This window comes from Streptopelia decaocto (genome assembly GCF_964273445.1).
Source record: "Streptopelia decaocto genome assembly, chromosome: Z".
NCBI classification, from domain to species: domain Eukaryota; kingdom Metazoa; phylum Chordata; class Aves; order Columbiformes; family Columbidae; genus Streptopelia; species Streptopelia decaocto.
Genome location: NC_138657.1, coordinates 63,679,688 through 63,704,128, shown reverse-complemented (window position 1 = coordinate 63,704,128; position 24,441 = coordinate 63,679,688). Strand labels below are relative to the sequence as shown.

General features: G+C 34.4%; 1 protein-coding gene across 1 annotated transcript in view; it reads left to right on the top strand.

Annotated features, from left to right (window-relative positions):
- The window catches only part of ADAMTS6 (ADAM metallopeptidase with thrombospondin type 1 motif 6), a 152,743-nt gene that overhangs the window by 57,349 nt on the left and 70,953 nt on the right, over nt 1-24,441 (top strand). Inside the window, exons 9-11 of the mRNA XM_082074507.1 lie at nt 2,437-2,542; nt 13,490-13,636; nt 23,140-23,281. Coding sequence (XP_081930633.1) covers nt 2,437-2,542; nt 13,490-13,636; nt 23,140-23,281 — 395 coding nt within the window. The remainder of the gene's footprint in view (nt 1-2,436; nt 2,543-13,489; nt 13,637-23,139; nt 23,282-24,441) is intronic.

Here is a 24,441-nt window from a genome sequence, read left to right as displayed (position 1 = left end):
TGGAGGAGAAAAAACTAAAGAGACCGTCGGTATTCCTGCCATAGAATTGTCTTTGCAAGTGTTAAAAGAAGAAAGTTTGAAAGAGTGTACATTCACGCACGAACTATTTGATATTTTTACGTGATATTTTTAACACAGATCATTATTGTACTAGTTCTTACTGTATCAGACTTTGGCATAAAGTCAAATTATGCTTCACTTGAATCCAGCATAATAGAGGATAGACTTTGGCAAATGTTTTATTAAAGAAAAGGTTTGATTTTTAAATTTTATTTATTGATTTTTTAAAATAAAAATTTAATGTGGTATCAGTTCCAACTCAGTGTTAGAGGACCCTTGGCAATATGCAACCATGACAATTTATTTGCATTATAGGCACTGAACTGAAGAGATAAGGCCCTGTGGCCCTCTTTTGCAAGGCCTTTAATATGCTTAAGTCCCACTGACCTCCAGTAACTACAGTTAAGTGTATATTTAAAGAGTCTCTGAACAAAAATCTCAGGGAGGTCTCAAAAGGTCAAAAGAAACCTGAGTCATTGGTGTTCTAGGAAGAAACAGAAGTAAAGGATTTTATGTGGCCTAGAAATCTCTCTCCTATTCCAGTTTCCTAAAACAGGGAATCTTTCATGGAACCTCTTAGAATAGATAGACCTTGGATGTCTTTGCAACACCTCTGTGGCTCCAGAGAAGGACAACTCCTTTTTAAAATCTGAGCCATAGACTGAGCTCTTGACCTAAGCTCTGTCACTTTCTGAAAGCATGGTATGGAATTGCATTAATCCGGTCCTGTAAGTCACTGAAGCAAGTGCTCAGTTACAAAGTCTGAAGATAGAGATGACTTTATCACTCAAAGGTGGTGGACTTTGCAGGGGGACATGACAGTTGGTGTGTAAGTATTACCATGTTGTCTTCAAAATGTCCTGCTCAATTAAAATAGCATAGATGAACTACAATAATTGTATTTTCTACTGGTTTCAGGCTGCAAAAAAATACACATTTTTTTCTTCATGGCTAGTCTTTTTTTCTTCTGATGTTTTATCTTGTTCTCTGTGGGTGTGTCTATGCTGATGGTTTGATTTATAGCAGTAGTACTGTTTTGATGCAAATTCTACAGAGACACATTGTCACCTTTTGCCCATGTCAGTTTGGTTATCAGAGTAGCTTTGGTCTACACAAACTAGATTTGTTTTGAGGAAAAGTAAATCAGAACACGTACTCCCCAAATGCTCCTTATGTGCCTATGGGAGACATTAGTGTCTAAATCTCTACTTGGGCTGTATTCTCATTATATCCTGTAATATTTTTCTTCCTTTAGAAAGCTTTGAACCACATGTATAGTGAATATGTTCAGCCTATGGGATTAAATTAGTCTAGAGTGTCCACCCCACATACAAAGATATGTGAGGAGCCTCAGTGTCAGTGCTTCACTCTGCTGACCAGTTCCTACAGCTCCAAATTACTTGCTAAATGTGGACACAGGCAGGAAGCACTTGCCATTTTACTATTTGCTTACTTTTAGTCCAAACAAAATGATTTGAGGTGCCTGCTCATATAAAAAGTATGATTTCTCTCTTCCTCCCTCCTTGCCCTGTTTTTTCAGTCATTTTTCTGTTATAGTGTAGTTATCTAAGCAAGTAATTTCCTTAAAGAAAAGATTGCTGCTTCTTTCAGATAAGAAACTCTAGGGAGGAATACATTAAATAAATCTGATGTTTAGAGCTTTCTCTAGTGGCACTAAATTATGACTGCAGTATGTTGTGTGATAATCTGTTGCTGAAGAATGTGTAAGATACAGAAGAGCCATAGCCATATTCTGTAAATGCCAGTGACTTAAAGTTTTTAAGTGTGTTTGTAATATAATAAGGTTTTAATTCCAGAAGATGATGGGTGATAAATGGAAAATACTTCATGGTTAAATGAATGCTTGTTATTAACATGTCTCCTTTCTCTTCATTGATGCATTCAGTTTTGTTTTTTTAATTTTTTTAACATACCATGTGGGGCTTTTCATAGCTTAAAAAAGTTGCTTGTATGTTTTTATGAACCCACTAAACTTAAACAGATTTCTTTAGAAAAATAATGTGGATACATTTTGCTTTCTTCAGGCTCAAGAATGTTAAAATAGAAATGCTTTCTTGAATTCCTTCTCCTGGCTCAAGTTACTAGGTGGTCCCAAGTTACCAGAAGTAAAATTTATAAATCTAACCCCTAGTCTAGACATTTTCCAGCACTGACTGCAGTTCAAAAAATATTAATGTCTAGCCGGCAAAGTGAAATTCCCCCCAGTGATTTTGCAAATGACTAGAAAGTTAACCTTTTGCCAACTGCTCCTTCTGTGCATAGAGGTTATTAAAAAGAATCCAGGCATTTATAACTATGGCTTTTAAGACTGAAACACCTTGGCATGACCCTTTGTGTCTCCTTCTGTTTATTCAGGCTTGGCCTCTGTGGCTGGAATGTGTGAGCCTGAAAGGAGCTGCAGCATTAATGAAGACATTGGCCTAGGTTCAGCTTTTACCATTGCACATGAGATTGGTCACAAGTGAGTGAGTTTAAAAAAAGAATATGTTTTAATGTATCACCTTTTTAATATTAGTTTAATAACAGATATTTTTTTTCCTGCATGGCCGTACCATCTCTATTCTGGTACTCCATGTTTCTGTATATAGTATTCACGAGTGGCAATACATTTTATTTAGTATGTATTACCAAGGGCTTTAAATTTAGAACTGAAGACTCACTGTTTACCATTTGATTTTAGATTGCAGTTAAATCTGTGCTTTTGAGATTTGACTCTCAACTTTCCTACTCTGTTACATATTTTTAAATATTTCACTTTAACATTTTTTCTTCCTCTTTTGTCTACCTTTCTTTATGAAACAAAAGTGATGAAAAGGTAATTTTTTTGCTTATTGCTATTTTGTCTTAAATATAATTCAAACTATTTTCATTAAAACATTGATTCTCTTGTCAATATTCATATACTATTCATATACATCTTTCACTCAAGCATGAAGTATATAAAACAAGTCATAGAGCAGTCATACCATAACTTCTTACATTTTAAGCATCGGCATATAATTTTACAGAACAAGATGTTGTTACACTGATAGAACCTGAGCAGAATTTGGTCTGGAAATATTTCAGGTGTTCCTTCAAAATACAGTGTTTTTAGTACATCGTGATATTTCTAAAAAGACTAGGCACCTTCATTTCCAAGAGGTTTCTTTTGCTTACATGGGTTGACCAACACTGAGTTATGGATGACGTTTTTCCAATCATTAGTTGATGCAACTGCTAAAAGCTTGAATACAAGCTGAAATGGAAACTATCAATCTGCTGATCAAAAAAGGTAGTTGGAAGTGAACAATTATTTCCACCCCACCTATCATGGAGATAATGATTGGGCAAGTATGATCTCATTTCTATTCAGTATGAAAAAAAAACACTGTTGCACTGAAGTAGACAAATTTTAGAATCCATAAGCAATTGTATAAGATCTGAACAAAAATAATTTAAACCACATGTAATTCTCCTCATCTTTATTTCCTTCCTTCTTTTCCTTCATTTGCATGAGATGAAAAAGATAGGGTAAAGGAAAATATATTTCCACTGTTGAGGAAAGAGCTCTTCCAAATTACTCATAGTTCTGAAATTCTTGTTAATAACATCTCTTATAGTAATAGATGATCTATGACCTTGGTGTGAATCAGTCACATGTTTAATAAGAAAATCAATCTTCCAATACTACATCTTCATTCTAATCTGTATGTCATGCAGCTTGTTCCACAGATACCTGAAAACAATTTAAATATATGCAGCTTTTTTTATCATGCAAAGCTGGCATGATGACAATTGATTTGAGGAACTTAGTCTTTGGTTAGAATCCAAGAAAAAAAATATAGCAATAGCATATATCCTGTGATCACAGGAATTTTTTTTTAACCATCTGTGTTTTTTACATTCCATATCTTTTGGTTTCTTGTATGTAAAGTCTTTTAAATTTCTGAAAACTCAGCTCTTTGAGGATTTCACCTCTTCCTGTAGGTTAGAAAAGAAAGTAGAAATCATATTCCTTTAGTTTTTGTCCAGTGCGCAGTGATTAAATAAAGTTGCACTGCAAGCTTGATTTTAAAAATGAACGCGCAATGTAGATACCTTCAGTATAAGCTGGGAAGAATATGTGGGCAAAAGATCTTCAATGCTTATAATGTTTTGTGCTATCCACACATCACCTTCAATTTGCCCACACTGTGACTGAATTCCTCTACAACTAAATCAAAGTTATTTCCTCTCAACTTCCTGCTTCCCAGTACCTACTAAAAGTTACTTGAATATGTGAGTAAAGTAATAGTTTCGTGGAGCCTTGTAAACTTTTTTCTTTGGCTGTACTGTGATTACTGCTTTTCTCTTCAGACATACATGAGAAATAATAAACTGGCTTCATTGTCAAATGAAAAATAGAATCATTTAAGGGTCATGTCTACACTGAATATGTGACATAAAACAAAAAAACAGTGGATTAAATAAGAATGAGAGGATTGCTCTTAGAAAGGTCATGGGTCATGTTTTTTAAAAATTATTTATTTCCCATGGAATACTGAGGGTTTTTTTTTTGTTTGTTTTGGGTTTTTTTGGTTTTGTTTTTTTGTTTTTTTTTTTTAAGTTGAACTGAGAAATAAAATTACCTTGTGATAAAAAGAAAATGGTAATCATAATACAGGTATTTTGATAGGTTATCCACAGTTTATCCAAAACTGGATTTATGAGATTCCCTGATGGAAGTATGGCTCAATGTGTTGTTAGTGTATAGTAGTTTATTAAATCATACAGCGGTGAGAAGTCATTAGATCATTCAGTCTGATGCTTTGTATATCATAGTGTATTAAATTTAACTCATTTAACCTTGTAGTGATCCAAGTAACTTCCATTTGGTTGAAGAATACTATCCAGAAAAACACTTGGTCTTGAATACATAGACCAAGAATATGAGTTTCATTATTATGGCCAGTCTTCTTTTCTCTTAAGTACTTCTAACGATTTTAAAAATATTTTGGGGGGTTTCCATTCCTTACCATTTGTGGTTTTTTTATGTGTATAGCCTAGCTTTGGTGCAGATAAGCTGTGTGCAGTTGAGACTCATAACCAGCTGGTTTTATCGAAGATTACTCTAAACTGTGTTTAACTTTGTTTCTTTCTTGAGGGCATAAGGAATGGTGTTAGACTAAGAGTTTTATGGTTGTTTCTTCTTATGCATGGTTCTGAGAACAGCCTTGTATTACTCTTAAATACGATAAAATTCAGAAAGGGTCCTTTAGCTTTCATAATAATGTTTCTAAAAATTTGATTTATGATGCTTGACTTCAAATGCTTTCTTTCCTATCTTTTGTTATTTCACACTGAAGAAATGCTTAAGATTTCTGGTAAAGCAAAAATTCCAACCAGTAATTTTTCATGGCAGGAGTGAGAATTGAATGTGTATTTCCTGCATTGTCAAGGAAAGTTTGACTTCTGTGTGGAGAAAGGAAGTATTTGAAGCTTGAATATGTATGCTCTTATGCTCGGACAAGTTGTAAGAGTTAAGATTCAGTTCCATTTTTTGTTTCGCTACCAGATGAGTTATGTGGCTTTCCAATCTATGCTTTTTAATTTGCGTACTTTATGAAATGCCTCGCTTGCCCCATGCATGCTGTACAGGTTGCATAGTTGAACTGGTAAGAAATTCCAGGTTCTACTGAAAGAGATATATCCCTGAAAGAAATGCATTGTGTCATTCATTGTTGTGGTCCTATGGAGTCAGATGAGTTCCTGAAACTAAATAGCAAAGTGAAAAAGAACAAATAAAATAAAAGAGGGTGTTGGAGGGGAAGGAAATATCAAAACGTGAGGATTGTGGACTAGGCTTAGAACAGAGAGCTGCCCATAAAACTTGGAGTTGAGGAAAGAATTTACTAGTGACAGTTATTGAGGGCTGTACGGAAGGAGTAGGGAGAAAGATTGGTGGCTAAAGTTGGAATTGTCTTAACTTACAGAAGGTGTAACGAATTGGAATTCAGAGCAGTTTGGCAGTCATGTCTTGATGAAAAAAAAATGTAAAAAATAATGAGATGGATTATAATCTAACAGACTAAATTGGCTTCAAGATGAAGAACAAGAACAATATATTCAAGCACGTATTTAGTTCTGAATTAGTTCATACAATTGAAATGTACCAGCAATTCTAGCAATTTTTTAAAGTCTTGTTTTTTAGTCTCTGTGCAAAGTAGAAAAATAGCGGAAATATCCCTTCTCCCATATAAGGAAGTTAATCTTGAGTGTCAGAGTAGAAATTTCTAATCTAGGAAATTCTAAAGGTACTTTCAGAAGCTAGTTATCTTTTCTTCATTCTTCAGTGACCAGTGGGCTTCATGTTTCATCAGTCAAACCTCATCTGCATTATAGGACCTGAGTTTGAGTGAGATGCTCTCTAGATTACATGCATGTCAAGGAATGTGTGTGTTGTAAGACTAGAAGGAAACTACTCCAATCTGAGGTAATAGGGACACAGATACCAGACTTCAAAATAGTTGAAACACTACTAGGATTAATTGTACTAATACAACATCCAATTAGGTCTCCAGTGAACAGATCTCCACTTCAGGCTGTCATAATTTTATCCATGATGATGATGTCTTCCAGCTTCAACTGTAGCAGGACTGACAGACTGTGTCAAATCTACAGTGTATGAACACCTTATCACCAGTCAGAACAAGTTAAAATTTGTCCCTGCTAGATGCCCAGGGTCCTTCTAGATTCCTAGAATTGACTGAGAATGATGCCTTAATTTTTTATGGACAGTTTAAGTAACTCTTTTTAGTTAAAAAACAAAACAAAACAAAAACCAAAACTAAAACCCAAACCCACAAAACCAACCAACCAACAAACAAAAATGACAGAATCCCCCAAACCAACAAACAAACCCAAACAAAACAGAGTGTGTCCAGACACCTGGACAAGCCACTTAAGACCATACATAATCACATTCTCTCTCTCACTCACCCCTTCACCCCCTGCTCTGGTCCTTTTTTGGTAAAGTAACATAGTTTTTTGTCTGCCTTTATAATATTGCAGGTATAAAAGCATGCAATTTCTATAAAGTCTTCATTGGCACTTCAATTTTAATGGTTTTGTGCATATAAAACCAAATGTCATAAAAATAAGTCTATAAGAAAACCTGTTTTCTTTGGCATGTTTATATTTACAATATAGAAAAGGCTTGTGTCTAAATATCTGTGAAATATTGTTTGAACTTTAGAATTAACTAAATAATTTGTTTAACATTCAAGCATTCTAATTAAGGAAAAGGAATGTAATAACTCTCAACAGTTCTTAACAAAATTGTAAGAAGTATAAATGGGGTGAAGAGGAAGGTTATCATAATCTTTAGGGCATCACGAATTTCCAAAGGAAATCTGAGCTCAGAAGTTTGCTTCCTGATTGGAGGCAATACTTTCCAATTTGAACTACATTGTAGAGACATGATGCATTCCCATTCTGGTTTTGTATAGCATACAAACCTTACTTGATGTTGCTCTTGTGGAATGAAAGTTGGATACCTATGGCACTATAAACCAGGAGGAGAAATTTGTGCTCTACTTTTTCTAATATTCCCATAGAAGTCTGTCATTTTCCCATAAGACAGTTTGGGTTTCTGAATAAGCTGCATTTTTTTTTAGTAAATTAGAATTTGCTGTGCTTTTAAGAGCTTCATACATTATTTAATATGAAATTATGCAAATATGTAAAAATTGTATTTGATGGGGATCATCAGCCATAACTCAGAGAAGAAGGATGCTTAGGAAGTGGGAAAAATGTTATGATAAAAGCATGCTAAAATTGCATGTTATTTCATGGCAGATGTACTTGTTCAATAGCTACCATTATTCAATTAGTTTGTGTCCCAAGTTCAGGGAAGTAAAATGTTTCACCAAAGTTTTAAATTCTGCATTACTTCAGAATAAAGGATTAGGAATGCTCTAGACCATACAGTCATTTCCAAATAGAGGAAATCAGCAGTTAAGGTTAAAATCCACATTAAGATGTGGAAATAGAAAGTGAGGTAACTTATTAATGTTGTTTCCTCCCTTGAGGGGAATAATGCAATATTAGGTATTCGCAAGAAATGCTGTCAGTGTTTGTGATCCTAAACTAAAATAATAGAAAATTATGGTCTTGAAAAATCAGTTTATTTTTTCTTTTATTTGTAGTGTCATTTAAGGTTAAGTTACAATTTGCATGCTGTTATGAAGCTATAACCAATAATTTAATGACATTGGCTAAAAATATATGGAGGACTACATAAAGGAGAATTTGGTATGGGAGGTATGGTTAAAATGTAAAGAAAAAATGCTGACCTTCTATTACTATAAAACCATAAAATAATAAAAAACTTCTCAAATAATTTACCATAACATCGTATCAATTGATGAATACCCCTCTGCTAGCAGACATGAGAATAACTAAGAAAACTACCATGTATGTCCACAGAGAAATTGTGCTTTGCTACATGTAGTTCATAGCTCCGATGTTGTGTGTGTGGAGGGGAATATTTTGTTCTTTAATAGTAGATTTTTTTCAAATTCATGCACTTTTTGTTGAACAAAATAATGCTGAAACATGCTTGTTTTCTCTTTCTTCCCGCCTTGTACATGTTCTACCATCATTAAAAAAGGCAATTTAAAGCCATGGTAACACTTACAGATATATGAATATGACAGTTTTCTAATTTTTTTTCAATATAGGCTATAAATAGACATTCTAAGCTGTATGAAATATATGTATTTAAATGACACCTTTTTAATAATTATGAGAATTAGTAAAATATACTACAAAAAATAAGTCAATACAAAGTTTATGAAAAAGTTGGTAACTACTAAAATAAACTGGCAGTTCTTAAAAGCCATTTATAATTCAGCCTTTAGGTCTTATATCTAATACAAGAATACTTGTTCAGGTATGCCTTCCATTTTCTCACAATTGCAGATATTTACTGTTAGACATTTTAAAAGTATTATTCACTCACTGGTGCACTTTATGGGCCTTCCCTGCCCTTTCCTTCATTCTTTGCAGATGTTGTGAGAACAGTGTCTAACCAACATGCTGATACACTGGAGGACGTTGTAGCAATGTACCTGGGTCAAGATTCTTAGCTTGAAAATGACCCATTTCACTCTTAGTATGTATGTCTATTTTGTCTCTCCTAGTGCAAATAATTAGTGTAATAAAAATTCTTAAGGTTCAAGTTTCTTTTCTGTCTTAGAAAGCTTTTTTTTTCTAAAGAGTTACAAGTAGTTATGCAGCTGTAAATCAGTCTCAGATAATGGACAAGAATGTCAAGTGCTTGATTTTATGGTATTTCTGTTGCTTGTGTTCCTGTAACTTTCTTGTCTCACCTGGCTCAAGATTCATAGTCCCTGGTACGCTTCTTCCTTATGCTGACAAACAAGTGGCAGAGCAAAATAAGAGCCACTGCTTTAGAAGAATTAGGTCACATTCATATAACTCATGAATCAGTAAGTGACTAAAAAATGAACATACGCTATTGTATTTAAAGAGAAACATTAGCATTCTCTGCAGTTCTGAACACTCCAAGTCCTGAGAAAGCTAGGAAATGGTTAGATATGCTGAACATTAGTACTACAGTTGGAAAGCAGGGATCATTGCTTGTTAATGAGAAAAAGCAGTTAATTTGATTAGCACATTGCAGATCACTTCAGTGCCATAAAAGTATGTGATCTACAAAATAAACCTCAGCAAACAGTATTGAGGAACACTTATATTGGTTTCGATCTGTCTTCTCTGAATCTTAAGTGTTTGGGTAATAAATAAGGACAGAAGCATCCTGGCTGTCTCACAAAAATACAGATACAGATACATCAGCAATAAGTGTTTTGGCAACCATAACCATCATAGTTTAGAACCACCCAACAGATTGGTAGCCTAATTTTAAATATAAATAAAAGTGTAGGAACCTGCAGGACTGTTCCTTTGTAAGAAAAAGAAAAGGTAGATGAGAAGTTTACATTCCCATCCTTCCCTCTGCTTATACTTCAGGGCCTCTGTTTATCTATTGCTATTTATTCTGGGCAGCTGAGACTACTTATCTCCCCTGTGATTCCTGAGGTCAGGTCTTAAGTTGGATGTGTATTACAAATAATTCCTTCAGATAATTTTTCAGATATAAGGAAAAACAGATTGCCAAAGAAAAAACAATCTGTTGCATTAACGATGTTAGTAAATGAAACAGGCACAGAGCACTAGTCAGATGTATTGCCTTCTCAGTATTTTTTAAGAAGTATACAAACTATAGAGAAATTGCAGGAGAGTTTCAGTTATGACAAAGGTCTTAGGCTTGATGCTTTGCACAGTTCTTTAATGTAGGTGCTCTCTTGGGAGAAAAGGAGCCATAATTCTTGAAAAAAGGGAGCTGCTGGGTTAAATAGCTTTCCTTGAGATGGTAGGTGGAAGGGTAACTCCATAAAGAAACTGCTGTGTTGCCTGAGAAAACTTGTCTCTCTCTTTGCACTCATCTGGCTGTTCTTCTAAAGGCAGAATTATACTGCTAGTTTTAGACAGGCCCTTTAAGCCAGTGAAAGAAATATAGCCTGCGTCTGTTTAGTGAGTTTGAAAAAGGTACGTAAACCTTAACAGTGGCTCCACAAAGAGTATTTTATGTTGCTTCCTTTCTTCCCTGCCTTCCTACCTCAATCTAATTGCAAACATGCTTTTGTAAAAGACATAGCTTTAATGTAATGATGGCCAAATATAACCATCATGTTCTGATGGAAATAAAACTGGTACTTTGGACAGAAATGTGTTTTTGTCTGCAATCCTGGCCATAGGAGTGCAAGTTACTGGGCTGTAATGGCATGCTGCCACTACCATCTTTGGAAACAGATGACAGTAATTGCAAAACCCCTTGCCAAGCATCAGAAAAAACTACCTAGACCTAATGATCAGTTTCCTCCTAAATTCAGAAGCAGGGGCAAGTAGAAGAGCCTTATTGGAATGGAATAGATGATTTAGGTGTATGAATATTTATAAAAAATGAGAAAACCATCAGCTCAAGAAATGGTATTGAATTCCTGTCTGCATCAGGAATCGGAGCTTCCATTCACAGACATGCTTATTATCAAGCATACCGTTTCCACCATTAGCAACATCATCTTTTTCACAAGGAGAGCTGGTAGAAGAAGGAAAACTATTCAACTACAAAGTTTTTTTTTTTTTTTTAATAGGCCCAAAAGATACAGATTTCATTTCCAAGACAGTTGAAGTCTGGCATTTCTTTGACAAATGGAATAAACTAACAAGGGATTAGCTGGATATCGGATATAGTCAGCATGATCCAGTTCAGGTCTTTCCCACATACCCAAATGCCTGTTTCTGTAAAAGAGTAATTCATAGAGATTATTAAAAACTAACATTTTCTATTTTAAGATATTGTACATTGGCAATTCTAAAGAAAAAGTTTCAGTTTGAAGTATACCACTTGAGAATTAGGTGAATAAAGTACATTTTTCATGATAAAATTCTGAATCAGTTTTGTTGCATTGGACGTCTAAGTTCTTCCCTCCTGAAAAATATATCTATCTATATATACATGAATATTGAAGATCATAATAATTTACACTGATCTGAAAGTTGCATTGCAATACATACATTGCTCAGATGAGTTGTTTTTAAAGCTGTGGGTTTTTTATATGTGAGGGCTATTCTTCATTTGATGGTACAGTAGTTTGTGTCAGTCATACTGTTCACAGCTACAATATAGCATATGGTTCTCTGCATTTATGAGATATCACACACTGAACTAGATACATGCAGGCATTGCTACATACCATAAGGAGACATCCCGTAGGCAAAGAAGTGTTTTGTTTTTTTTTTGTTAATGGAGTCCTTCCCCAGCTTGTAGGCATTCACTGATGTTTCTTTTCTTGTATCCTTGCGGTTACTGGGATTTGGGAAGAATGGTTGGCCATACCTTCTGCTTGCAGGTTGTCATGATCTGTTGAAGAGGGGGAACGGTACTCAGTGTATTGAAGCTCAGTGTAGTGTGAAGGTCTTGTATTTTTGTGTCACATTCTGTAGCAATATGTTCAGATTAATGTAACACCACTATTGCCATTTTCACTAAAAAAATGGTGTGAAGTGGTGGCCAGCCTCTAATCTACCACCATTTCTATCTTCCGACACTCAGTCCTCCAAGTTTTTAAAAAATGAAAACTGGAGTGTCTCAAGATATTTGTGTTCCTAAATGATAAGTAAGAAACCAAGGAGTTGGTCTTTTTAGCGTTTGTAATACAGAAGGCTCCAAAGACTGACCTTTTTGCATTATTCATCAAGAAGTGACAGTTCTGCTGCCTGGGTGTGCAGAAGCTCAGTTTTGGCATTCTCTTCAACTACTTCTCTCTCTCATGGTCAGGGAGGCTCCTGTGAGTCTCAATACCTTCCCCTCTGATTTCATAAGCCTTGTGCCATGGTTGGGTGGAAGGAATGAATCTGACCAAGTGATTCAATGGAAATTAATAAAAGGCAGACTAAGAAAACTTGAGTTTTAGAAAAATACATACCACTAAGAAATACCCTGTTTGGGTGTATAATTTATGTTGGCTAGTCAAGTATACAATCTTGATTGTTTAGCAATAACAGGAATAATTTAACTAAAGGTAGTCTGTTATGGAAGTTTTTCCAAATAGGTGCTCTGTGAATTTGCTTGTAGTTTTAATTAGATGGTTATGTTGATGATTTTTAGCTCCAAGGGTGTATTTCAGTAGTTCAGGATTTCTAAGACATAAGGATTCTTCTGCCATATTTCTTCTTCCAGAGTCATATCATTTTTGTTGAAAGTCCATTTGTTGGCTGGAAATCTCTGTTGGCCAAGTGCCACCTGGAGGTTTTTTACTGCGTTTTGTTCATTCTGGTGCTCCATGACAAAGCAGAGCTCTAATAAAAGAGCACCGAGTCAGTCTGTGAGTGGCTATGGAGAAGGGGGTGTGCATACAGCATAACCCTAGGAATCGCAAAACCCCTGTGCTGCTTGAATTATCACTGACTGCTCTGTACTTAGACTGTAATGTTACAACAGCATCACCTATTCTCTATTTGTCTTTGTTTACTAATCCAGATGTCAGTGCCACTATGTATGTTCCTTATCCAGGTATAATGCCAAATAAGGACTGAGTGCTCTGTATTTATCTTGCAAGAATATTGTTAAATTTAAAAGCTTCAGAAAACAAGTAAAATGCTTTCACAAGTCTGTAGGAGGAAAGAAGGTGCAGTATTTTGAGATCTGAATAAACTGATCCTGTTTCTTCACTTAAGAGTTCACCTGTACTACCTCTGTTCTTGTAGGTCCAACATGATTTCCGTAAATGTGACATTAAGTTTTAAGATATGTCTGATGCTGTACAAAAGTAACAGGCTGTTTCTTTCCTCCTCTTTTGGGCAGTTTTGGTATGAATCATGATGGAATTGGAAATTCCTGTGGGACCAAAGGTCATGAAGCAGCAAAGCTGATGGCAGCTCATATTACAGCAAACACCAACCCCTTCTCTTGGTCAGCCTGCAGTCGGGATTATATCACCAGTTTTTTAGAGTAAGTAATCTCTCACGAAAAATCATGAGTTATCATAAAATTGACACCTTTCAGGTTAAATAGTAGAGATACACTGACCTGTTCTGATGGCTTATGTTTTTAGAATCAACAGACAGAAATACAGCTAGTCACTTAAGACTTTTATTTTGTTGAGCACTTTTTCTATGTAATGGCAAAAGCTTCTTTGGTTCCATTCTGCATCTTGCAGTTTTCATCTTTAATCTATTCAAAACATTTTGAAGTTCTGATCATATCTCATTACTTCATTAACCTGAGGGTGAGAAATAGAGAAGGCTGTTGTCTATGAATGGTGAGAGTTGGTTTTTTAAGTAAATGCATGATGTTAGGGAATCTGATGAAGGGAACAAGGTTGTAGCCCTCTTCCTTGTACATTTCGTTCTCTAGATTTTTTATGCAGTCTTGTGGGTTTTAATCTGTCAATGTTCTTTGGCACCTTTGCTGACAATAGAAATATTATAGGAGAGGATAGCATAGGTCTTTATACTGATGCCTTAAAATTGTGCTAACCCATACTTTTGTAGTGATTTTTATCCAGAAGTAAATTGCTACCTGAAATTTTACTTCTGTATGAAAAAAAATTAAACAGTCAAAATATGTTAGTCTCAAAAATGGGCTCATATCAATGTATACATTGGTATATGATGCATAACAAAGCCTTTGTTTGTATTTTAAGTTGTGGAAGACAAACACAGCTGTGAGTTCAGTGAGAACAGATTAATAATAGGATTTTTTTTTAATGTCATAAGACAGGCTTTATGGGAGCAAATGGCAGTTGGTTGGTAGGTTCAGTGCCATCAGTGCAATCATTCCTTTAAGAAATGTTGTTCAATAATTCAGACACTTTCTGTATTTTAGGAGATGGGCTTAAACTAGTCAAGTGCTCTAACCATGAGACAACTAAGAACGAAGTGAGCTTCTCCTGCTCTTTGAGAGTTGTAACCTCAGAATAAACTGGTATATTCTGAATCTTACCTGAAGGGATCCATCCAGACCAAAAACTTACTTCAGGCTGGTTCAAATATAGCTTCCACACAATGTAGAGGATCACAGAATTGGTCAGAAGAGGTCTTTAAGCTCGCTATAGAATCAGAGAGCAGAGACAGATGTTTAATGCTGGTGCTGTTCAGAGGAAAAAAGCTTCAGTTACTATGTTAGGTTAAGGTATTTTGTGTCAGCCCACTGAACTGTGCCACCACCCAATTTTATGCGCTGGAGCATTTGAGTGTCTAAACTGAAGCACACTGAATTAAGTCTTCTGTATCTGTATCTGTGATACTGGTGTCTCACAACACAGATTTATTTTCTCAGGAGAGATATACGTATTCATCTAACACTGCCACTATAAAAAATATACAGGGTACTTTTATTTTATCATTACCAGTAATTTCTTTTAATTTAACACTGTTCCTGCTAGAAGTCTTTCTAGTGTGTCATGCAGCCTAGTTTTAACTATGAAAAAGAATATGTTTTTTGCATCTCTCTTCTGAGAGATTATTTTACAGCTTAGTAGTTCTGACTGTAAGTATATAGTTCAGGAATTTTCTTGTAGCATTTGGAGGTTTGTTTCTTACTGTTACAGTTCTGCTACTGTCCATCTCATTTACTTCTATTTGTTACTCTCACCTGAACTCCATTTTGATCCTATAATTGTCCTGACAATAGGTTTTCTATTGACGAAGACATAATTCAACAGATAGCTAAGAAGTAATTTCTCATTTATGAACTTAGGGAAAGAAATGTGGTGAGATTTTGTGACTTGTGTTATGTTGCAAATAGAACTTAAGATCTGTTCATAATGTTTCCGCACAGTTTTAGGTTTCAGCAGGAAGAAACTTTCTTGTTTCTCTACTTGATATGTATGCAGTGATGCTTCAAATTTGTACTGCCCATTAAAAACATATTTAGCTTGTGCCTCCTTTGCTTTTGTGTTTTATTTTTAAAATTTATTTTATTATTTACTGCTAGTATCTCCATTATTCTTTTCCATTTACTAGGTTTGATTTACTGTTAAGTTATGGTTTTAAGTCTGTGGGATGCTGGTGAAATTGTAGTTCTATTAGGATAAAGCCAAAATAGTACTCTGGTAAAACTGTTCCCATAGTTCTAATTTCTTTAGGTTTTTTGAGCCATTTCCTGATCATTGCTAGTGTTTACAACTCCACTCAAATTACTACCATCTGCAAATTTCTTAAAAAATTGTTACTGAAGATACTAAGTGATAGTTGAGCTCGAATAAAAAGAATCAACACATAGCATCTTCAATAATAAATTATCTTTTATAATATTTTAGCTGTATTTTTGTAACACAGAATGTAGATGTTATTTTTTTTTTCAAAGCCACCATGGATAAACATTATTTTATGCATTGCAATTGTGAATAGATTTATCAAGTATATAGGATAATGTGTAAAACAATGTGCTAAGAACCAAAGATAACTTCTCTTTCATCTATTAATTTTGCAACCTATTTTTAGAAATGTTACATTTCTCAAACATTATCTGTTTATTATAAATCTTCTTATTGTTAGTGGTTCTAATATCCTATATATAAATTGATAGTTTTTTTCTTATTAAGGTTGTTTTATTATTTCATAAAACAACTGCAAAACTGTAGACTTTTTTTTTCTCCAGTTTCTAGTTTTCTTCCCAGTTTTTCATGCCATCTGCTTAATGACAACAGGAAGTTGTTGACATAGAGTTACACAGGTACCTACAAGATAACTGTCACAAGCCTATATCACTTCTTCTTACCCATTCACCCCTTTAGTTAAGGCAGAACAGCTTTAAGAATGGTACAATTCTATTGCAGGTACTGATCAGTGAGCAAGAAGTGAAGAAAAATAGCAAGTTTCATGCAGTAGCAATTCTCTGACTGCTCCTGTAAGAGCAGAACAGTCTACATCCAGACAGGAAAAATCTTTGTTTTTTTCTGATACTTCATGATGTAGCAACAGATGAGGAAAATGCTGATTTAGAGCTTTAGAAGCAAAGCCTCAAAATGTTTTCTTGTGTCTCCAGATGTTTATTCTAGACAGATTAGACTCTACCCCTTTTCCTGCTATGTTGTGAAAGCAGCTGGGACAGGACCCAGTAGACTACAAACAAGGAGGACAAGTGGATTTTTTTTCCTGTGCTGAATGAGTATAGCTAGTTTAGGATTCATTTAGCTATGTCTAACAAGAAGGAAAGAACATGATAGCATGAAATGCAGATATCCAAGCAGAAACCTGAGGCTGTGAGTCTGTATGGTATACCACAATACTTTTACATTATTGGCTTGGATCTGGATACAAGCTTGGGCAGGGCTGTCATGGCACCAGGACAGTGCAGCTGGAAAGAATTTCACTAAAATCTCATTATGTCTTCACAGTATTGTATGGTGAGGTAGATAATTTGTGGATATACTAGTTTACCAGCTTGGGTCACCACTTACTACAGCAGTTTTCCACAGTATGCAGTTTTGTTGTGTAGATACCACATTGTCCTTTATCATCAGAAGTCATCCTGGCGACACCCGAAGTAGAGCCCCACCTTCATCCTTCTCTTTCTGAAGACTTTCTTAAAACAACACATAGAAACAAATTTTCCAGACTTAGGCTACTGGGGAGCAGTCATTAAGTGTCACTTGGAAGGTATCAGTTCAGCCAAGCACTAGTTGGGAAAGCACTTTATTTTGCAGGGTGGATGCATAAAGCATGAATATGGCTCAAAGGATGACAATAAGACAAATAAAATATATATGTATTACAAATAGATCTATCAAAACTCTTAAGAAGTATGGCCAGCCAGCAGAGACTCTGAAATGGGCAAAGAAAATTTAATTTTTTTCTGAGGAAAACATTCCTTCTAGGCCATAATAGCTGTTGTCTGTTGATCTTTATTTTAGAGTGACTGACTGAATTCAGTTTATCAACTGAATTGTTTGTAAATAGTTTACAATGGCTTTAACATTTTGTAGAAATACTCGCTGAGCATTGAAGGGCTGGAGAGCAGTATCAGGGAACAGAAATTCCTGTGAGAGAAATAAAAACCCTTAATGTCTGTTTATAGGAGAAATGAACCAAGCCTAAAAATATTGTTTGTGACTGAAAAGCAATTAGTATAAATTGTATTCTATGCAGCACACATATGTGTATATACATTAAAAAAATGTATCTATATGGTGGATATAATGAAACTTTCATGTTATACAGTGTGCCTATAGAGCCATGCAGACACCTAGACATAAAGAAGATAACTTTCTGCTTAGAATTCTTTATTCAGTTACTTTTATGTTTTGTAATAACAAAATCTGGGTGATTCTGGAATCATAGTTCGTTAATCTTGTCAGTATCAGATATGAGAAGGTGTTAGAAAGAGACAGATGGCCAACTCTGTCTTTGAAAGGCAGGATTGCCTTTTGAAGGTGAATGGAGAAGTACCAAGAGTCTTTAAAACTATTTGTAATAAGTAAGATCTATTGCAGGAAATTCTTGGAGAGTCTCTAGGATTGCTATACAGCAGGATTTAGATCTGAGACTACACCTTTCTAACTCTGGAAAGGAGCCAAAACTACCTTGGTCCAAACAAGCCCATGTAGACTATATAAAATTCATCCAGTATTTGGACCCAGACAACATCTGCCCAAGAATCTTGAATGTACGAGTGGATATGCAAGATAAATATAGAATATGTCTATATATGCCTCATATCCTGTCTATGGCAGATTTGCCAGTCCTCTAGTGCTCCAGAAATGTAAGTTATTAAAAAAAAAAATTACAAGGCAAGACTAGGTTTGAAAGATAAGATCACATCAATCATATCAAAATTTCATTTCTTTCCCTACAAATCAGTAGAGAAAATTTACATTCATTATTATCTCTTGACCTATACTTTGGATTATTATATGCTTCTTTTTTCTTTAAAGTTTAGTGGGTAATTTTTTTTAGCAGACATCATTGAATAAAGAGCACGTGTTCCCAATAACTCTGGATTTCTGGAACTTTTGAAAGTCTTGTGTTTTGTTCAAAAGGCTACCCACTTTAGAAAAACCCCACAACCAACCAACTACGACAACAACAAAACCCAAACAAATCAGTTTCTGTAATCATGGGCTGGCAATATTTTTTTGAGTGTTTACTTTACAAGTATTACTTTTTGTCTACCGCTTGTTTTATTTAAATTTAAAGAAACTGTAAAGGGCAGAATCAGCAGCAGATTCCTATTAACTTATTTATAGAATGTTTGAAGAAATACGTATAGAACAAGAAAGTGACCCAATATTTTATAGCTTAGTATCTCCCAATAGATTTTGGTAGGTGCTTGATTTTGATAGATGGACCAATAGATTTTTTCCTATTATGGCTGCTGGATAATTATTCAAATGAATAAAAGAACACTTTGAAACACAGACCATATTGTGGAGGAAAGTATATCCTAAAGAAATAGCAAATTATCTACTAATAAATTGAAGTCAAGTAATATGCAAAATTAGAGTCTTTGCTGTGAACAGGTAATAAGACATAGAGCCAGCCTTGTGTGAAAGATTGAAAAGAAGTGGAATTTATCATGAGAGTGAGTGGTAAATCCACATAAATGTCTGAATTTCCCTAACATTAATCAATGTTTTCATTTTGTAGTCCTATTCTGGTTCGTTTTAATTTTAAACATACCACTCCAAATCACACTTCCATTACTTATGCCCTGATTCTACAAATATTTGTTATTATCTGTAGACTATTGAGCAAGCTGCAGAGTTTATTCATTAATGTCAAGTTAAGCAACTTTTGTAACCCGTACAGAAATATATCCTGATAACACTCCAGAAGTAATTTTTTACTTAGGAAAAGTGTATAATAAATATGAAGTAAGGATTCTGTTAGGATCCAGATGTTATATATAGGCAGGCAGATAATTCATATTTTTATATGTAAGTATTTGCATAAAATGCACTGTGTTTATAGTTAATAAACGATACTATTTTTTCCATATTTGTGGGTAATTTGGTAACATCATAAAATACAATATTATGTATACTATCCATACATGTATGTATATGATTGTTTAGGTATAACAGATAATTACAAATATATATATAACACATTTAATTTATGATCATTAATCATAGCTTGCATTCACATATTTATGAATGAGCCAAGTCTGTAACATTAAAAAATATTTTCAGTGCCAATGCTCTGGTATATTTTCTTCAAGACTGAAGGAGCTGTGTTGTACTGTGCATGCTGCTGAGATATTTGGGAATAGATACTTTAATAGGAGCATAAACCCTGAAAGGCCTATATCCATGGTTTTTGCTTTTTCTCCTTACTTTACTTGGATACAACAGTGATGTCTGTACAGAGGTGATGATCCGCAGTTTTGCATTGTTCAGTCTGTAAAGATTGTAACATTGAATCCCTGGTTGATGTTATTTTGATCAAGCATGTCTGACATCTTAAGTTTTCAGAGAATACTTGAGTATTGTTGATATCCTTCCCAACAGAAGATTAATTTGCTGTCCTGTGATATTTAAATACAAAACAATGTTTAAATTATATTGTAGTGTTTAGAAACATCTCTTGAGGCACTGCACTGGCATAACGGGATAAAATGACATTAAGCTTAGGTATTTTGTAGTTAAAGTCAGTCCCACTGTGTCCCATAAAACCACATGAAATCAACCTGAATGATGAAAATGAGAAAGCTTTTGAGTACTAGTAGTTTCTTGTAGAGTAAATAGAACGTATGGTGAGTTTGAGATTGTCTTATTTCTATTGCAGACACTAAAGATTTATCCACTCCCTGTTCGAATATATAAATTCTCTGCAGGGATGTCATGTAGGTTTTTTGACTTGTATATGCTTCCTAACATAAGATAAAATCACAAAGCACAACAGCCTTTGTAAGTTGGAATTTTCTAAAATTGCAGAGGTGAAGGTATGTAGGCATTCTTTTCCTTTTCACATGTACACAAAGGGCTTTTTCACTGCTGTAGACCTGTAGACTGTTTATAAAGTGCTCTGATAAGATTATTCTTCTTGCACCCTTCTGGTTCATTCCCTGAGATTTAGCAGATTTTTTATTTTTTCTGAAATATCTCGGTTTTGGTTTGATGCAGCAAAGAGAAAGGGAGAAGAACAAGGACATTCCTGAGTCCAGTAGAAGTTGTCTGGAAAGGTTTCATGGTCCTCAGCCTGTATTCATCCTTTGCACAGCTTTGGTGAGACTTTTCATTACCAATGGAAAGTCCCTGGGTTTATTGATGTGTTTTATAACACATACTATTTCTTTTCCAAGAGACTTCAATTCACACAATACAGTACTAGGTCCTACACTAGATTTATAAAATGTGTCAATTTTGTTCAGTTACTTGAGAGAAATAATAGAACTGAAGTGGAAAGAAAGAGAAAATCTCGGTCTGAGAGGTTTTGATGTAATGTAGCTAGTAGGTGAATGACTGCTTAGTAGTAATTTTCCTGCTTTTTAACTACTACAACAATACTTCATTATGGTGGAAATACTGTCATTAGAGCAGAGGAAGCATGTTTTTGTGTTTACTACAAGGATTTTGACTTACATTTCTGCATTTATATGTCTTCTAGAGTAGGCATAGACCTTAATTTACAAGTTGGGTGAATTTGAAGATTTAAATCTGATTCGATAATCTAATCCGTGGAGAGGTACATATGCCTATGGAGAGAGTCACCAGATTTAAAGCGTTTTTTAAATGCCGTGCCCTTGGCTGTCTGTTTACAGGATCGCAATTTACAGGCCAAACTCTGCACTATTGGAATCTACGGAAATGTTCCCATCACATGCAATACTAGCTCAAGCTGATGTTGAATGCTAAACTTCACAGTGCTTGTTTAAGCGAAGTTCCTATCTGCAGTCTGGTCCAGACAATGCAGAAAAATCAGATAGTATTTGAGTTATTTTCATACATACAAAACACAACACTGAAATATTTAGATTCAGAAGAATGTAGGATAGTTTCCCTGCTTCTGCTGTTAGAAAATATATATGCTTGCAGTAATTAAAACTGAATAAAGGGGCAAGTACATAATTTTCTCTTCCAGAACAGTTGATATTATAAAGGTAGATTTCAGCTGAAGGGGTGTGTGTGTGCACGCAGGTGAATCACATTAAATTAATTGTGATTAGTAACCGAATATAATATTTTTTTCTGTATTTACCTGGTTATTGCCTCATTTGCCATTTACCCTCTTCTTCAATGGTTGGCATTTGTTTGTTTCTTTGCTTTTTTGGAGTGTTTATTGTAGTATTTCAAAGAATTGAAAAAAAAAAGGGGTTAAAATCAGAATATAAAGCATGTAGTTAAAAGAGGTTTTTGCTCTTTTTTTTATCTGTATAGAAAACTGGAGATCTCCAAAAAACAGTGTAGAACATTCACTTCAAAATTATGTTCCTTTGGCAAGGTGCATGGAAAAGATTTGGGAAAAAAAACATAAGTGCTGGCAAAATTTGTAGGAATGTTGGAAAAAATTTGAAGTGTTGGCATAAGAATTCTTTAAAAATCCTCACTTATTCACATATGAAATGAAAGTAAAAAAACATATATCCACTTTTATGCATACTGTGACTAAATAAAACTGAATAATTATATTTAGCAAAGTACAAAGTTTTCTAAACAGAACTCTGCATTTGGCTTTCTTTGTTATTTATTCCACTACTCTAAAATATTGTGGTTGAATATGGATGTATTTTGGAAAAAAACCTCACCAACCACCAAATAAAACAGTAAATACAAAAGAAGAAAATATTTAAGTTTGCAAAGATGATGATCTTATTTCTAGCATGAAATTTTTAAGACTAAATAATACCATAGAAAAGATCTTGGATCCACACTTTTTTTTTTACTCATTCTAGTATAGGTGCATCTGAAGATCCTGCAGAATTTTTACCACTGTAACTATTTTGTTCACTCAAATATACAAAACCCATGCATGTTAAGGTCCTAATCCTATAAACATTCAGTCATATTGAAATTTAAATGTATTTTATATAAACCAATTGAACTGCTTATATCTATAAGATTGTACTTAGCTGTTTGAAGGATCAGAAGGGTTATTAAGAATTGTAAACTTGATTTCTATTATTTGCCTAATTTGTTTATTTTTCATTCTATGACCAAATGTAGCTATTCTTCAGTGAAAACAAACAGAAATCCTAAAACAAAAATGAAAATCAGTCTTGTGTGGCTCAGAAATTATCACAGTTTAAAAAAGGATAATATATGAAATCTATTTCACTATTAAAATAAGCTTTTTTTTTGTTAAGAATAATGATGAAAAAATATTTTAATCTCTGAATTCCCTCATTATTTTTTATTTTTACTATGGGTGTACCATCTTACTGCTTGTTTATTGCAATCACCTTTGTTTCACACCCAGTGCTGTTAAAAGTAAGAACTAGATACATGATATCATTACTGTGATTTACAGTCAGTAGAATACCTAATTGATTTGGTCCTTTATGTTGAACAGTTCGGGCCGTGGTACTTGCCTTGATAATGAGCCTCCCAAGCGTGACTTTCTTTATCCAGCTGTGGCCCCAGGTCAGGTGTATGATGCTGATGAACAGTGTCGCTTCCAGTATGGAGCAACATCCCGCCAGTGTAAATATGGGGTAAGAAGTCTTCATCCTTATGCTGAGTGTTCTGCTTAGTCATTTGTATATATTCCTTTATAACATGAATCTTTAGTTAGATGCAGTAGTGGGTTACAGATTTCCGATAGCATGTCTGATGCCATCATACATAAGCAAAGGGTACATTTTAATCCTTATGCTGCATCTTTTGCTTGAGTCATTTGTGTGTACTGTACACCAAAATCTGTGGGTAACAATGAGCTGGGGAAAACATTCTTTAATTTTAGGAATAAAAGGGGCCCAGAATACTTGATCCTGTTCCTTGTGAAGTTTACTACAGAATTTTCTCTGTTTTCAGTTAAATGAGATCAGGTTCATGTGTTTTAATCTTGAAACATGTAATCTGTTTAGTTGGCTTAAACTTTTCAATTTAAAGCTACATTTTGAAGTTACTTTTTTACTTTTATTGATTTGTCAGGTCTGGGGTTTTTGTTTTTTGTTTTTTCTGTCTCTGACATTAAGTTTATTGTTTCTGACATTGTTCAGATCTCTTTTTGGAAAGATGAATTAGATGAATTATGGTTGTGGGAACAGAGGAACATGAAGCTAGATAGCTGAATAGAATACTGAATAGCTAAGTACTAGCAAAGCTGTGGCTGCAAGTACCAGTCTGCAACAATTAAGGTAAATAAATTTACAGGATAAATTAAAACCTGCACACTTAAGCTGTTATGCAATAAACTTATAAATACTTAATATAAAATCATGCAGCCCAAAATTTATAGTAAAAAGATGCATTCTGCTGTGCTTCTCATCAAATGATCAGCTGAGACTAAATTAAATAAACTTTGAAAACATATGTAGTGCTTTAAAAGTTAATAGTTTTAATAAATTTTAATTTTTAGATTATTCAAATAAAACAATCTAATAATTGAATTTATACTCTGTATACTTCTCCGAAGACTAGCTACAAAGAAAATCAATTTTTAATATCCCTGGAGTGATAAATACAATATTATTCTTGGGATGCCTCTTTGGCAGATCGGGTTGTGCAAAGGATTTAAAAGCTGTATGTAGCTGGCTGACTATCTCGTTGGGTCTTGTACTCCTGATCCCTCATCGAACCTCTTTTGGCCTTTATTGTTCCTCTTTAAATTCTCACTTCCACCACTGTTCTTTAAGGGTCCTGTTTTCAGTCA